This window comes from Carya illinoinensis, chromosome 15 (assembly GCF_018687715.1).
Source record: "Carya illinoinensis cultivar Pawnee chromosome 15, C.illinoinensisPawnee_v1, whole genome shotgun sequence".
NCBI classification, from domain to species: Eukaryota; Viridiplantae; Streptophyta; class Magnoliopsida; order Fagales; family Juglandaceae; genus Carya; species Carya illinoinensis.
The window spans coordinates 7,607,230-7,624,104 of record NC_056766.1 but is presented as its reverse complement, the minus strand read 5'-3'; the positions used below and the strand labels follow the sequence as shown (position 1 = coordinate 7,624,104).

Sequence of the window (16,875 nt, the reverse complement as noted above, 5' to 3'; positions counted from 1 at the left end):
CAAAAGAATTTTCAATATTCCAATGCTAGCTTACCAAGTCGAACTTTACAACCCATTTAAGAAGGAAAAGGAAATTGCCAGGAACTTGAAACCCCAAATTAATTAATTATATTTACCAGCTAGCTTGCTGTCACGTGTGCATGTTTTCCTCTACATTCTGATGACTCCAAAATCTAACCTAAAAACTCGTGGACTGACCATTGAATAAAATTTATAATTCAGCTCGGGGCATCACATAACAAACAGTAATTGGAGTCTTGTTTTTGTTTTTTTGGAGTCAAGTCGTGCCATTATGCTGTTTCTTGGCATTTTACATATTGGAACGATTTATATATGTTTTCTCAGTATACAGAAATGCAAGAACTCTAAGGAATTAATGATAAGAACAGACAGGAAAAGTAACTGTAGGAGTGGATTTCATGCTTTTTCTTCGTAATCCCATGAACCAGATCGAATACTACACAAATATACACGTACATGAAATTGAATCAATTCTTGGATCACGTTCTTTCTGCTTTATTGTTTGATCATTCTTTTTCCTTTTTGTTTCTGTAAAAACCTAGCTAATATGTAGATACATTCTTCTACCTAGGAACAAAAGAAGAAGAAAACAAATTGACCAAGGAACGTGCTTCCATGGCGAAGAACCATTAACCCTGTTAATTAAGTAGTCATTGCCTCTCTCACGGTCCTTGAGTGCATCAAAGTCTCGGCTTCCATCTTCTTAGTTCTCGGACGAATCAACTTCGACCAAAACCCTACACCTTTCTTCTTCGTATCATTATGATCTTGTCCACTTTTCATTCCTGGAAAGAAAGCAACGGATCTGCTCTTAAGGAGAACGTCCTTGCCATTCAGCAGAAACGATATTGAACTGATCTTTCCCTCCTTGGTAAAATGCTCGTACCGATGCACTGGAGAGGAACAAGAAGAAGCCGAGGAGGAAGAATAATAAGATGACAAAGAAGAAGGAGAAGAAGAAGCAGCCATGGCGGCAGCAGAGGTTGATCTTCGTGAACTATAAGAAGAAGAACTGGATATTTGGGAGAGTCTTTCACTCAGACAAAGCGAGCAAACTCCCGGTGATTGGCGGTGTTTTGGGTGCTTCTTGCACTTGACATGATCAGGCTTGGATTTCCCGGCCATGATCGCGGTCTCCTTTGATGATTTTCTCACGTTCGCCATTCGATCATCGTATCTCGTTTTCTGTCGGTGTCTGGCTCGGACATGATCTCGCGTTTATAGAGCTGTAGGGAGGTGTGTTTCCATGATGTTTCATGTGAGTTTCTTCTGTTGTTTCGTAAAAACTGCTTTCTTGACGGGTTAAGAGATAAGTTGACAAGTCGGGGGCTGACCATTGAAGGACCAAATGGACGTCTGAGATGGCTTGAGAGTTGGCGTAGGCTCCACTCCGAGATTAAATTGGCGGCTGTGATGAGTTTTCAGTGGGGGCGGCGTGGAAAACCTTGTGCGTTTCAAATGAAGGAAAAGGTCTCGGCGCGACGGAGTCAACTCTAAATTAAAAACGCACCGTATCTTAAGAGCTACGAATGTTGAAAAATAAAAAAAAAAGGCCCCCATTATTTTTCTTCATGATTTTAATATAAAAATAATAATATTACTATTAAATATGTCTATTTCTATATTTTTATTTTTATTTTATTATTATTTTTTAATCGTTAAGGACGTGACTAATATTAATAAATTTATATATTTTTTTATTTTTTCTTAATAATTAAGGATGTTTAAAAGTACATTCTTAAAGAAAAAAATAAAAAAAAAAACTCATTTGCAAATGGTAATAATACTGTATATATTTGGTGGGATTTGGTAGGTATCCTAACATTATCCTTTAAATATATTCGACAGATGCGTTTTGAAATTAGCCTACGTGGTTAATTATGGTCTTTTAAACTGGATGACTCGATTTAATGGAAATGATTTATACCGCCGTAGAATAAGTTTGGTGAATTGTCTCAATAGAAGTAAACTTAAAAATTGACATAATTTTATATGATATATTAAATTTAAATTATCACATCAAATCAAATAAATTATGGATTTATTTTTGCAGGATTGCAATATCTTTGTCACTCTTCCAAAAATTGTATAAGCACGTGCTTAATTCCGAGCTTGTAGCTAGCTAGGTTCGTTAAATAATAATGCAAAATGCAAATATGTTTAACGTGGTTGTGAAGTAGGGGTGCTTACGTGAGACGTGTTTACGTAGACGATCTGTGTGATTAGGAATCTGTAAACAATATTGCAGATGGAGAAGGTGTCGTGATGTTGGGGTTCTTACGTGAGACGTGTTTACGTAGAAGATCTGTGTCATTAGGAATCTGTTAACAGTGTTAATGCAGATGGAGAACGTGTTGTGAATCGTGATGTTGATGTTGGGATCGGGTCTGTTATTCTGTGTTAATCCGTATCGATGTTTCTCGTGTTTTCAAAAGTGACAAGAAGGTTGTTTTATACGGTAAAACGTTCTCTCTTTTCTCTTCATTTCCCAATCGTTTCAATATCTTTTCCTCTGTCTTTACATTGTAAAGTTGGTATCAGGGTTGCGCTAGCTCCTACCATGGCTAAAGGGATAGATCTGTTCTCTCAGCAGCTTGTCGAACGGGTAACCCTGGTAAAGGAAACTCAGGAGTCTCAGCAGAAACTTCTTGATGAGCTTGTGCAACAGATGAGTAACCTGACTTCCAGCTTCGACTCTTTCACCCGAATGCAGTCCAAGACTCAAGATATGATCTACTCTTCCGAAGGTTCGGTTTTTGAAGGCAAATTAGGATCATGCATTCAGAGGAAAACTGATCATCCTTGGTTTGATTTTCCTAAGTTCAACGAGAAGGATCTTCCAGGATGGATATACAGGGTCAAGAACTACTTCGTTTATCACGAAATTCCACCCCAAGACTGGATTTTGATCGTGTCATTTCATTTGGAAGGCCAGGCTCAGGCTTGGTACAGATGCATGGAGACCAGCTCGTGGGAGATAATGGACATGAGTTGGGAGGACTTTGTTCGAGAATTTGAAGCCAGGTTTGGGGCAATATTAGACGATCCTTTTGCATCTCTCACCAAACTTAGACAAGTTTCTTCAGTGGAAGAGTATCTGCAACAGTTCGAGGTGCTTGCTTGCAGAATCAAGGGAATATTGCCTCTATCCTTCATTATCAGTTGTTTTATAAGTGGGCTTAGAGAAGATATTCGGCTTTCTGTAAAGATGTTCGAACCCACTAGCTTGTCTGATGCCTTTTGTTTGGCAAGAACCCGAGAGGAAGTAGTGGTTGCCAATCGACTCAGGGCTCCTGTGGGCTAAAAATCAATCATGATTTTGAATTAGGGCTTTTCATTTGACCCAAAACAATAGAGAGGCTTTGGGGTCGAAATTGTTTTCCAAAAATCCAACAACAGTGGGAAAGAGGTAAATGGAGGTTTCCGGCAACCAGTCTAGACTAACAAAATGCAGTACACATCACGTCACTGTCACTATGATTTCTAGTCGCAACTTTACAATCTATTTTTAGATTGTATCAAAACCGCTTCAATTAACTTCCTTTATGAGAAATGGGTAGGGTTCAAGGCATTGATCCCACATCCTTTTTTTTTTTTTTTTTTTTTTTTTTTTCTTGTGTTATATTTGCAGGTTTGGGATGAATGTTCGGGCCTCTCACCCTATTGACTATTGTATTCTCTAACAGTTAAATACATCCGTAATATGCTTGCTTAGAAAAAAAAATTGTGCTTATTTCGTTAATTTGTTTTACATGTAGATTTATAATTTGGATGCATGTGATCATGTATTGGATGTGGGCATTTGTGTACAAAATGGTAGTGAACAAAGATGGCACCTGTTTATTAATTTGGGAAATGAATTATATAGTTCTAAAACGTGTAAATTTCATGCAATCATTTTGAAAAAAGAAGGTAAATATAGGATTCAGATGAAAAAAAAGAGAGTAAATTTTGAACAAATTTTGTGAACTCATTTTTTAATGGTGGGCCCTATTTTTTTCAAGAAAAGTGTGTAAGGCTTGCATATCCAAAAACTATATCTAGTATTATTCTATTTGTTTTTCCTTTGATTTTTGTTGCGTGGGGGTGTCATTCCTCTTGAACTTTTAAGTATATCTCAATTCAGAACAATACCTTCTGCAAGAATTTGGGATTACAAATAGGGGTGGCAATATATGACACGACCCGTTAACCCAACACGAACACGACATGATAAAAGCGGATTAGGGTTTAACTTTAATGGGTTCGGGTTAAAACGGGTTGACCTGTTAAGACACGATTGCTTAACAGGTCACTAACGGGTCAACCCGTTTTGACCCGTTAAGGAAATGAAATTTACTTTTATACCCTCAATACCTAAAGGCTAAAACTGAAAATAAAAAAGTAAAAACCCTAACTCTAATGACCTATCCACCGCCCCCCCCTTTTCCAGTTTCAACTTTCAAGTTTGAGTTTTGATTCTCTTACCCCGAGTCATCGACGGCCCCCCTCCAGGCCACTGCTCCAGCTAGCTCCACGGTGCCGTCACATGCCATCAGAGCTTCCTCTAGTCGTCAAACGGTGCATTCCTGAGTCCCTTGCTACTGCTAACGACTAACCCTCTCATCTCCAAACCGGAAAAACCCATCACTCCAAGCCTTCAACCCAGCAACCGCGCCGGCCTTAGTCTGAGATTCTGAAATCGTGTCTGTCGTGACGTCACCCAGACCAACGCCTCATCGCACACGGCCCGACACCCATCAGCCGTCGCCCACTGTAAGTGAATATTTGTCTGTCCTAAATGCAGTATATTGCTTATTCCACCACGTGAGAGTAGTATAAGTTGTCTAACAGACTGAATATTCCAAGCAGCATGAATGTATGAGTTTCTTATTGATAAATGAATCTATTAAAATATTATATGTGGGTTTTTCATATTATTAAAGTTTTAAATAGGCTTGACCAGTGAAAACCAAAAGTGCCTAGGTTGAATTGAGAGTGTAGTGGTTTTTGTGTTGCATTGGAATAGAATATTACATGAATGTCTCGGTCTGGACATCATGTGTTTGTTATAATGCCGCAATGCATGTTGCTGGAAGAAGAAGATTGTGGTTTGGTTTGAGTTGGTCGCCAATATTTATTGCTAAAATGTCTTGTTATATATATGACCTTTTGCCTTTTGGATGACTCAATCCTAATGCGTAGTGCCACACGGAAATTGAAGTACCAAGTCCAAGTTATACATATTTATTAAAGCCTTCTGGCAAATTCCACACCCACTGTTCATTTCTTTTGTTCCATTAATCCATGTTTCATTTCAAATAATGGGTTCATTCGCTTACATCTTGCACAAGTGAATACAATTCAATGAATCAAACGAGCTAGGATCGATGCGTCATATGTTTATCTTTATGTATCTTCTTTTCGTTTATCATCAGACAATGAAGTTCTTCTACATCATGTTTCTCTCTCCAAGAAAGAGCATATTCTGGTTCATTAATGTTTTGTTGCACCAGCCCTAGCTCTATATTTAGCTTCAACTATATATTAATCAATCTAAACATTTTTTATTCTTTATTTCTCTTCATTATCTATTTCATTATTATTTTTACAAATTTATTTCACTTGCCTAATGCTTTGTTTCATCTTTGCTAAAATGGGCAGACCATATTTTTTTTCTGAATAAAAAGTACGTATAAGTACATCATGTGTGATAAAGAGGGGTCATTAGACAAGAATTAGGGATATTTTTGCTGGGATAATAATTTTTATTATTATTATTATAATATAAATTATCATCATCATTAATTTATGCCATCTTTGAAAGAGTTTGTCTGATGAGTTTGGGCTTTATTTGTGAGCATCTCTGTTCTTAATTGGGCTTGTTGTTTGTTATTGTCAGATGAGTGAGGTAGAAGAATAAAATGAAGATTTTGTTGATTTAGACCCGTTGGACTCAGAAAGTTTTCAAAATGAGGAGGCTAAAGCAAAACGAAGGAGACAGTCAAACGTGTGGAGTTTTTTTTGAAATGGTTCCTGATTATGAGAAAAAGGATGACAAGCCACGAGCTAGGTGCAAGTTGTCTGGAGTCACTTACATGGCTGCGAGCAAATATGAAACCGGAAATATGAAGCGTCACATTGACACATGCCCCAAGAGAAGGTCACGAGATATTGGTCAGTGTTTGTTATCACAAAATAGTGGATCCGGATCTGTTTCAGTAAGTAATCTTAAATTTGATACCAATGAATATAGAGAATTGTTGGTAGCATCTATTGTGAAGTATGAACTGCCTTTTCAATTTGTTGAATATTCGGGGGTGAGATCTTTATTACAATATTTGCGTCCAGATGTTCCAATTATTTCTAGGAATACTGCCAATGCTGATTTGGTTAAGATGTATCATCGAGAAAAAAAAAGAATTAGATGTTTCTTAAATGATTCTCCTAGTAGAATTAGTTTGACATCTGATTTGTGAACTTCTATAACCACTTATGGTTATATGTGTATTACAACACATTTTTTGGATAAGAAATGAGTTTTACAGAAAAGGGTTTTGAACTTTTCTTTTATGCCACCACCACATAATGACATCTCTTTGTCTGAAAAAATTTATAACTTACTATGTGAGTGGAGAATTAAACACAAGATTTTTGCATTGACTTTAGACAATGTATCTTCTAATGATGTTTTAGTAGAATTGTTAAGAACTCAGTTGAACATTAAGAAATCTCTTGTTTGTGATGGTGAGTTTTTTAATCTTCGTTGTTGTGTACATATTCTTAATTTGGTAGTACAAGATGGGTTGAAAGAGATTGATCATTCTATTCAAAAAGTTCGTGAAAATATCAAGTATGTTAAAAGATCACAAATAAGGAAAGTAGAATTTTTGGATTCAACAAATCAAATGTCTTTGGATAGCAAAAAGGGGTTGAGACAGGATGCCCTCATTAGATGGAATTCTACTTATCTTATGCTTGAGAGTGTTATTTTCTATCGTCGTGCCTTTAGCCATTTGGAGTTGACTGATTCCAATTTTAAGTATTGTCCATCAAATTCTGAGTAGGAAAAAGTAGAGAAGATTAAAGGTTTATTGAGTGTTTTTTATGAAGCCACTTGTGACTTTTCTGGGACGAAATATCTTACAGCCAATCTCTACTTTTCAGCTATGTTTTTGATTTATTTTACGTTAAAGCGGTACTCTGAGGGTGAAGATGACTATATGAAGAGAATGTCTTGCCAAATGCTTACTAAGTTTGAGAAATATTTGTCTGAGTTTAATGTGTTGTTGGCTATAGCAGTTATATTGGATCCTCGATATAAGCTTCATTTTGTTGATTTTTCTTATACAAAGCTTTATGGAGATTGTTCTATTGAGTTTATGAATGTTCGGACCAAAATGACATCTCTTTTCATGGAATCTACTTCTTCTAGTGTTCCCACATATTCTACCATGACTTCTAAAAGCAATGTTAGTGGAGTGGAAAGTGAGTCTTCAGTTAATAAACAATTATTTCAGGTAATATCAAATAATATTTTTTGTTTAATAATTTATATTATATTGTTGTTTTATATCACATATCATTAAGAAATATTTTTATTTATTTTTTGTGTACAGGAATTTGATTCATTTAGACATGATGATCTTAGTGCCCATTTGCACAAAAGTCAATTGGATCTTTACTTGGATGAATCTAGGGCAGATAGAAATGCAAAGATTGACATTATTTCCTTTTGAAAAGGAAATGAATTTCGTTATCCTAATCTTGCTTGTATGGCTCGCGACATTTTGAGTGTTCCAGTTTCTACAGTTGCTTCTGAATCTACTTTTAGTATTGGTGGACGTATCATTGATCAGTTTAGGAGTGCACTAAAATTAGATATTGTTGAAGCATTAGTCTGCACAAGAGATTGGTTATATGGCAATGAGCAAGGTAATATTATTTTTATTTTATTGAATAAATGATAGTAATTTTTCAATACAATAATATTAATTGATATAAAACTTTACTGATGCCTTTTTTTAATAGAATCACAAGTAGTTAAATTGGACAAGTTAACTGAAGATGTAATAGAGTTGGAGATCAACAAGGGTAAAGAGGATGCTTCAAATTGTTGATTTGTTTAGATCCGTGTTTTCATCATGTTTGAGATTGTATCATTAAGATGTTTATAATGTGTGTTTTGTTTATTATATTTGGGATGTAATTTTAATATTATTACAATGTGTGTGGAATGTGGATCATATTTGTGTATTCTATTTGGTAATTGGTAATTTGGTACTGGATAATTATTAGTAGTATATTGTTGGTACTTTTATTATTTGGATTGTAATTTTAAACTTATTGTTAGTTTATCAATCAGGTCAAAGAGGTCACTAACGGGTCTGTTCAACCCATTAATGTAAACGGGTTGAAATGGATCGTATAGTGTCGTGTTGTGTTTATTTAATTTATTTTTGTTAATGGGTTGGGTCATGTCGTATCATATTAATTTAATTTATATTCGCTAACAGGTCATATCGTGTCGTGTCGTGTTGACCCGTTATCTTAACGTGTCATGTTCGTGTTGGAGATTTTGACACAAAATTATTAATGGGTTGTGTTTGTGTTGACCCATTAATTGTAATGTGCATGTCTTGACACGACACGAACATGACACATTGACACGATTTGACACCCCTAATTACAAAACTCCCAAAACCAATACAAACATCACTAACCCAACAAAACTATAACACAGGCGACATCTTTTATATATCTTATTGTGCTTTAGAATTTGGACCATTGACCAATCTCAAGTATTTATGAACGTATAAGAATTTGAATAGGGATATTTATATATAAGTAGTAGTTGGGTGTTGCACCAAATTAAATCTTCTAACTACGGGCTAGTTTGAAAATTGAGGTATTCTTCAATATTTCCTTTTCAAACATAATCACTTAAATACAAAATGCTTTTCAGTTTCAAATTTTTAATTTTTTAATCTAATCATTATCTAAACACAAAATCCAATACAACTTTATCAAATTAAATTATATATATATAAATTTTTTAAATTTCAAAATAAAAATTATATTAAGAAGGATAGTGCTACTATGCCACTCAAATTTGCCCACTTGGGGTTTAGGGATCTTGAGAGCTTTAATAGAGCCCTGCTTACCAAACAATGATAGAGATTTATTCAAGATAGTGTTTTTTTGGTGGCTCGAATCTACATGAAAAAGTACTTCCAGAAGACTCAATTTCTAGAAGCAAAGTTGGGGAACTGTCCATCTCTTATATGGAGAAACTACTTGTGGTCAGTTCTGGACTTGTTGAAGGAGGGGCTTGTGTGGAGAGTGGGGAATGGGAAGAGCATACAAAAGTGGAAAGATAAATGGATTCTTAGTCATCTCACCTATAAAGTTCAATCTACAATTAATTTCTTTGATGTTGAAGCAAGAGTGTCTACTTTAATTGATGAAGATAGAAAGGTATGGAATAGAGAAGTGGTAGAAGCAGTTTTTAACAAGGAGGAAGCCCATAGAATCTGCAGTATTCCCATTAGCATTAGAGGTGCTTAAGACAAACTGATTTGGTATAAATCTGCTAAAGGCTATATACAGTGAAAAGTGCTTATTTTGTGGATCTAATGAAAAAAAGGCAAAAAAGTGGGGAATCCTCTTGTGTAGACAGGGATGATGAGCAATGGAAAAGAATATGGCAAATGGATGTCCCGGGGAAAATGAAGCAGTATTTAATTTGGAAAGCACTCAACAATATTCTACCTACTCGAGCTAATTTGCACCAGAAGAGAATTGTTGAAAATAGAATGTGTCAATTTGCTACATTGAGGAGGAGACTGTTGTTCATGCCCTCTGGAATTGCCCTGCCGTTTCAGATGTTTGGGCTGAAGAGGTGAGTCTTGTTAAAAAGTGGCTTAGTGGTGCTATGTATTTTACACAGCTGTGGTCTGATTTGTATTCTCCATTGCCAACAGATAAGCTCGAGTTGGTTGCTACTGTCTTCCATAAGGTTTGGTCTAGAAGAAATGCATTTTTATTTGATGATAAGTTTAAAAGTCCAACTATATTTATTAAAATGGCAGTGGACGAATTTGAAGAGTTTAAAATAGCCCAACGGCAGAGACAAAGCAGTGTTGTGAGGGAAGTTGCAATAGAGGTCAGGCAGTTTTGGAAGAAGCTAGCTAGTCCTTTTTTCAGAGCCAATTTTGATGATGCTTTCGACAAGATTAGTGAGAGATTGAGAATTGACATTGTTATAAGGGACTGTAATGGAAATGTTGTGGCTGCTTTAAGTGCACCCAAAGACAAGGTAAGCTTAGTTTTTCTTGTTGAATGCTATGCTTTGTGTGAGGAGCTAGGGTTATGACAGGTTGTTTTTTTAAGGGTTTTTTTTTTTTAAAAAAAGCTGAGGTCACACACATGTCCAATAGTGACCCATTTTCACTTTTATTAAAAAACACTCACTTATAGCGGATGAACAAAAAAAAAAAAAAAGGAGGCATCACAAAAATCTGAATTAATTCCTTGCGTGCCTTATTTAGCCAGCAAGTCCGTAGTCATATTTGCCTCTCTTAAAATGCGTTGAAAGTGAACATTAAGCTCCTCCACAATAGTTGTAATTTCCTCTCAAAAATCTCAAATGAACCAATATTTACACACTCCGGACGCCACCCGGCCACCCAACTATGACCATTGAGTCTGACTCTACCAAAACATCTCTCAATCCCAGTTGTTGACACAGTCGAAGCCCATCAAGGAGCGCTCTACACTCTACAATAGTATTCGTCGCATGACCATAAGAGTGAGCAAATCCCGCCACAACTCCAACTTGATAGTTCCGAATAATGCCTCCCCCACCTGAGTTTCCGGATTTCAAATTAATCAAAACTTCCAAAATATTGGATGCTATTAATGCTAGAGTGAAGACACTTCCTGATGGGCTAAATGATTGAAGACGCTAGGTTCTTCTTATCTGCTCACAGCTCATGGACCACTGCATTTACTTACCGAGAGGCAATGGTGTGGCTCATACCCTTGCTAGAGTGGCTATTAAGGCAGATGTGGAGGCTATATGGTTAGAGGAGGGGCCTATATATGGAGATCTCATCTCTTTTTTTTGAAAGATAAGTCTTGTACTGTTTTATTATTGAAGATATGCCTATTTTCTTTATAAAAAAAAAAAGTTTCGCCCACTTGGTGGGTTCCTAATGTAAATTATTTTTATATATATATTTTGTTTTAAATATTTTTTAAACATCTTTAAATAGTTTTTTAAAAGAAAACATAAATATATTAATAGTGACTTTCCAAATCCTTAAGTAAAAAAAAAATTAAAATAAAATAAAATATATTAACGATCAAATTGATAAGACAAACAACATAGTATATTTTCCTTTCAAGATATTTAAGTGTAAGAAAATTATCCCTTCGACTCTAAGCATCAAAATAATACAACGGGAAGAAGACAAAAACCCGTACTCGTTGAGGTGGCTTTCCTTTTCCATCCTCCCTTTCTTTTTGGGTCGCAGACCGATGGAATTTCTTCAGTCGTAGATGAGATGATAACAACAGGCTTTTGTAGTGTTCCTTCTTTTAAGAAAAAGATAATGCCAGATGTTAATTTCCGTCTTTTCCTAATCTTGGGTCATGTTCTAATTTGTTGTCAAAAGAATCTCCATGCCCTTTGGGTTTTTGGGTAAGAAGGAATCCCAATGTCATGGCTACATACATTGCTAGATTTTACGAGTGAATGAGTGAGGTAGTGGCCAACAACTGAAATCAATGTGATCTTGACACCAAACGTACACTGCTCTCGTCCATCATCAATCTCCTTTTTTTTTCTTTTTTTGTTTTGTTTTCCCCTACTAATGTCACGTCCCCCTCCCCCAGCAGCGGAGTGACTGACATAAGGACAGTACAAGTTTATCTCTCCTGGCGCCCAAGCGAAGGCCCCTTTTTAAGGTTCATCTACGGAACATGTTTGGATAAAGATAGTCTCCCCTGAATGATGATCAACAGTATGTGCTGCTGCTAGATTGATAATCCAAGTATTGGGTTGTGTTCACAATGCTACTCTTTGCCATCGATCTAACAATGCTAGATTGATGTCCACACGACTTGACACGAATTCAAACACATTAAACTGATTAGAGAAAATGCTGTTCATTCTCGTGAACAAGTTGACCATGGTGATATGTTAGATAATGGGCATGAGTTTGAGGCATCCGCTGCTTGATTATCTTGGAGCAAAAGGGCATTTGGTGGCTGGCTTTCACTTCCCAGGAAGGACGCTGTCATGGAAGCTAGCTAGCTAGCTAGATTGATAGATGAAAAAATCTACATAACCTTCCAACACTTCAACATCCTATATTTTTTTAATTTTTTAATATTTTTTTTTGAATTTATTCTTTTTAAATTAATTTAATTATTTTATTCATTATTTATATATTAAACATTTGATAAAAAAAAAAATAATAAAAATTAAAAAAAAAAAATGAGATATTGAGATGTTGGAAGGTTGTATAGCAAAATGCTTTATAGATACCATGGGGGAGTTAACAGTAAAATATGCATGGCTGATCAGAGACGTGGCCCCCTCCACCTCTGACAATAACTAGACATGGGAGGTAGTCGCAGCAGCTTTTTGATCCCTATGTCCCTTTCTCACATGAAGTTCTGTGTATTGGAAAGGGACTCTTGTACTCTCCATCTTCATTAGTTCTAGATCTACTCTTGAAGCTTTACGAAGTGGCAAGCAAAAATGAATTTACAAGTACATATGATTATCCACACACGCATTGTATTCTTTCATGTTAATTGACATTAAAATTAATAACAAAGTCTATATATTTTTATTAATTTAAACTTCATATTTTCTATTATTTAGTGAAATATTCGTGCTTGATCCACTTATTTGTAATGAGAGAGTCTGACACATACGTGAGAAGTAATATTAAGATATAAAATAAATAATAAAATTAATATACACAATAGTAGTGATGATCTATTAGCAATTTATACACTAGCTAGGATATATAGAGGATCTTTAAATAGCAATTTGTTCACAAGTCATAAACAAGTTGATTGGTTGGACTTGTTCAATCAAACTCTACCAAATATGCATGATTGGTATGACTAAAAAGCATGGTAGTGGGTCTAAATCCTTTATAAAGATCCAAGATGTAACCCCTTTTGGTGTGATTACTATAATTTTTATATATCTTCCTAAGAAAAAAGTGAAAGCAATTTGATCAGAAAAAAAAAAGGTTGCTTTTAGGCTGAGATCATGACTCCGAGATTAATGTGCTGTAGGCAATGAAAGATATTTGTATAAACGAACTCTCGTCGTCCCAAGCCCCCACCAAAGTCAAGTCTAAAAGGGCTAGTCAAGTCTAAAAGGGCTGCTAAAATGGTGGTCTCTACAGTTTGAGCTATGAGGTATAGCCCCATGCCTCTTATAAAGACACCCCAACAAAAAATGGTTTTAAGTATGAATCAAATGCCAAGAAAAAATATTTTTGAAAAAATGTTGAGAAAAAAGATTCTTCAGATTATTACCTAAACAAAATATGCATGATGTCCAAGATCCCAAAAATGATAATATATAGTTTGAACAATAAATTAAAATCTTATCATTCACTACCATCGTAAGTATCCTATTGATGTAGGAGAACTCGGGTCTGATGATTCCAATTTGATAGACTCCACGTTGATGGCACGCATTGGATTGTCTCAAAAAGACAAATCGATGCAAATATGACACGAAATAGTGAAGATTCTTCATATTTGAATAATTTGGATGCATGTCAGTATTGTGACCATAACTTTAACTACGAGCTATATCAAAATCACGCACATGTCAATCTCAATCCCTACCGTAAGAATAATTCTAATTTTATCCAACATCGCCTACCCAATTTTTTTTCTTTGGCATGGTAGGTCTCTCTCATGGCTTAACACACATGACTTCTTATACATTTGAATGCATAGACTATTGATTGAATAAATATATGAATTTCAAAGGATATTGGCGTGATTAACATTCCTTAGAATTACGTGCAAATGAAATTAGTCATGTCTTGGAACAACTTTTTGCTATTCAAACACCAAAAACATAGGGTTCTATAGTTCAACTGAAAAATACATATCGTATACATAAAGTTATCAAACAAATAGAAAAGCATGATTTCTTGCCTAAATATTAGATTTCAAGCTGTACTTTTAGGTACTGTTTGGCCATTTAAATTTTTCATCTCAAACACAAAATTCTCATATTATCATTACAAATTTTTTAAATTTCCATACAGAATATAATAAGTAATTCAACTTTTTTTTAACTTTTTCAAATTTTAAAATAATAATAATATTAAAATATTTTAATATTTAATCTTAAAACTCAAAATTTTTAGTTACCAAACAAAACCTAATCAAATACTTTCTATTTCTAAAAAGGAAAATTCTATATGCAGTCATTTTTGCGGATTCTTTTGTGCACTCCAGTTATATGATTGATTGTGTATTAAAAAAAATTAATCTAATCAATTATATCAATAGAGTGCATAAAAAATATATAAAAATGAGTGTACGTAACATTACTCTTCTAAAAATTGCTTTTAGGGATTGAAAAGTATGGCTGAAAAGTTGGTCCCAAAACTCCAAATTGCTGGGGGTGAAAAATGCAACAGTAATAACAGTCATTGTCATGCAAGTGTTAGCTATGCGTCAATATCTACTTTTCACCAACCACATGCGTTGGATGATGGCCGACGCCCTTCAAAAACCCTCAAGAATCGAAAACATCATGTGCCATCATCCGGCGAGGCTTTAGGCTTTGGCTCTTCTATCAATGCAGACCTCCTGCCTGGAAATTTGCTTAGTTTTAAACCATCACACCTTTCGCAGTGCAAACAATCTGCGGTTGTTTTTTGAATTCCCAAGAGAGAGAGAGAGATTCCTAGACTCCATACGTTACATGCTACTGTATTTTGTAATAAGAAAAATAATTTTACAATTTGAAGTGCTACGTCTCAATTCACATGAGTTTGTAAACTTATCTTTGTACGGTTTTTGTGTGACTAAAGTATTTTTTTTTTATAATAAAGCCTGTTCTCATTGATAGACATCTTGACCGCTAATCACTTTGGATGTGGATCAAACTCTTACTTGACAAGTACACGGATAAAGTGTAGAGTTAGGATTCAAAACTCAAAACTTTATTACGATACTATATGAAACAGGGATTTGTGTTATATCTGTAGAAATATATTAACTAAACAGACGCATCCTGCATGCAAATGTAGAATTAACAACTTCGAAGTTAAGTTTCACTGCTCGGGGAAGTACCAATGGAGAGTAGGAGCTTGATCAACTGAAAAGAAATTACAAGACTCCTCTATAGGGAATAAGCTCTGCTCTTCCATCCTCACAGGTTGAGGTTGGTATGTTTTATCTGCAACTGCTCTGGATTCAGAGAACCAAAACGGATCCACCATTGAGTTTGAGGAAGAAGACGAGCCATTGAAACAGATAGAAAACATCGTGTTGCTTTCGTTTTCTTCCTTCATGACTTCATTAAAAACTCTACCCGATGACCCATCTTTGGAATTCTCATGCGCTCCCAAGCTTGCCTTGTTCTTCTTATTCTCATGTGAATCACTGGCTTTATATTGTTCTGAAACGTTGTTGTTGAACTCTGAGATTAGGGACTCCTCTTCTACAGAGTGATTGCTCTCTGCACTTTTTCTGTAGAGCTTCTCTTTCAACTCTCTCAGCTGCAATCCAAAAACCCAGAAAAAGTTCCAAAATTCAAGTTAAGTTTTAAGGGAATTTTCCACGTTGGTATGCAATCAAAATAGACTTCATTCATATACCGTTGAGCTTAGAGCTTCTTTTTCTTGTTGAAGATTGTCGCAGTCAAGCTTTAGAGCATCATAACTGGCTTTAAGGACGCCATAGTCTCTCTGCAATTGCTTAGTCTTCCAACGGGTTCTGCGGTTTTGGAACCATATTGCTACTTGCCGTGGTTGCAGCCCTAACTCTTCTGCTAATTTCACCTTTCGCTCTGGCTCTAGCCTGTTTTCCACCTCAAAGTTTCTCTCCAGTTCCTTCACCTGTTTCAAGCTCAGCCGCTGTCTCTTCTCCAAGATCAGGCCGGTTTCGTACCCCAAATCTTCTTGGTTTATCCTATCCAGCATTGCCTGGAATTCTGCGTCGTAACCATGTGTGTTCTGTTGTTCATTCTTTTCTGCATAAACAATGGTGGAAGTTTTGTGTCAAATCAAAGGCGAAAACACCCAAAAAACTTAAATTTTTGGGTAACAAGAATTGTTGAATTCAGGTTTTCATTTCTTTGGAAATTGAAACAACGTAGGACTTTTTCCCCTTGGCTTTGACAGCAATCATAGGCAGAATCTTGTCACAGGTCTGAAATAATGAAAGCTATGTCTGCATCTACAACTAAGCTACCAATCACAAGAATTTCTTCATGAATTTTGTTTACCTTTAGGTGGACAGAATGAGATCAAAGCACCCAAGGAATCTGAGCTATCGAGCTGCTGCATTACTGAAATGCTTAGAGCCGTATCTTTTGAAGTCCCTCACTGTTTTACAGAGCTGAAGGAAGGAACGGGAGAGTTGTGAGCAAGTTCTTGGTTTGAAAAAGCGGTGTCAGCAAGACCACTACTATTATTAAAAGAGGAACTGACTGGGAATTGTACAAACCTCGAGCTTTGGAGATGCCATAGATTTTTACCCAATTTTCTCAAGGGAGACAAAAAATTGAAGCATTCGACTGATTTGTGAGTTGAGATAGATAAGATGAGATCTTCGTTAAATAGAAAGTGAGATAATTTATGAATAGAAATAACA

General features: G+C 35.6%; 3 protein-coding genes across 4 annotated transcripts; 1 reads left to right on the top strand and 2 right to left on the bottom strand.

Moving 5' to 3' along the window:
- Positions 1-392: 392 nt before the first annotated feature.
- On the bottom strand, positions 393-1,288 carry LOC122297150. Its single transcript, XM_043107058.1, has one exon. The coding sequence runs from the start codon at positions 1,183-1,185 to the stop codon at positions 664-666; it is 522 nt and encodes a 173-aa protein (XP_042962992.1). The 5' UTR covers positions 1,186-1,288; the 3' UTR covers positions 393-663.
- Positions 1,289-2,066: 778 nt separating this feature from the next.
- On the top strand, positions 2,067-3,605 carry LOC122297621. Its single transcript, XM_043107731.1, has 2 exons — positions 2,067-2,479; positions 2,563-3,605. The coding sequence occupies exon 2, from the start codon at positions 2,582-2,584 to the stop codon at positions 3,323-3,325; it is 744 nt and encodes a 247-aa protein (XP_042963665.1). The 5' UTR covers positions 2,067-2,479; positions 2,563-2,581; the 3' UTR covers positions 3,326-3,605.
- An 11,598-nt stretch (positions 3,606-15,203) lies between these two features.
- On the bottom strand, positions 15,204-16,875 carry LOC122296189 (homeobox-leucine zipper protein ATHB-6-like). 2 transcript variants are annotated; one of them, XM_043105675.1, is made up of 4 exons: positions 16,729-16,875; positions 16,508-16,620; positions 15,879-16,252; positions 15,204-15,779 (listed from the first exon to the last, which is right to left on the bottom strand). In XM_043105675.1, exons 2-4 carry the CDS (start codon positions 16,566-16,568, stop codon positions 15,333-15,335), a joined length of 882 nt encoding a protein of 293 aa, XP_042961609.1. In that variant the 5' UTR covers positions 16,569-16,620; positions 16,729-16,875; the 3' UTR covers positions 15,204-15,332. The 2 variants fall into 2 exon arrangements, with proteins under 2 accessions (XP_042961609.1, XP_042961608.1); XM_043105674.1 differs by having other exon boundaries at positions 16,508-16,819.

What these genes read in the sequence shown, in the direction of transcription:
- LOC122297150 (XM_043107058.1), bottom strand. Translation starts at nt 1,185, where the DNA reads ATGGCGAACGTGAGAAAATCATCAAAGGAGACCGCGATCATGGCCGGG.
- LOC122297621 (XM_043107731.1), top strand. Translation starts at nt 2,582, where the DNA reads ATGGCTAAAGGGATAGATCTGTTCTCTCAGCAGCTTGTCGAACGGGTA.
- LOC122296189 (XM_043105675.1), bottom strand. Translation starts at nt 16,568, where the DNA reads ATGCAGCAGCTCGATAGCTCAGATTCCTTGGGTGCTTTGATCTCATTC. An exon ending in CTCATTCTGTCCACCTAAAG is followed by an intron (nt 16,253 to 16,507) that starts GTAAACAAAATT and finishes TTGTTTATGCAG; the next exon opens with AAAAGAATGAACAACAGAAC. An exon ending in AAGAAGCTCTAAGCTCAACG is followed by an intron (nt 15,780 to 15,878) that starts GTATATGAATGA and finishes TTTGGATTGCAG; the next exon opens with CTGAGAGAGTTGAAAGAGAA.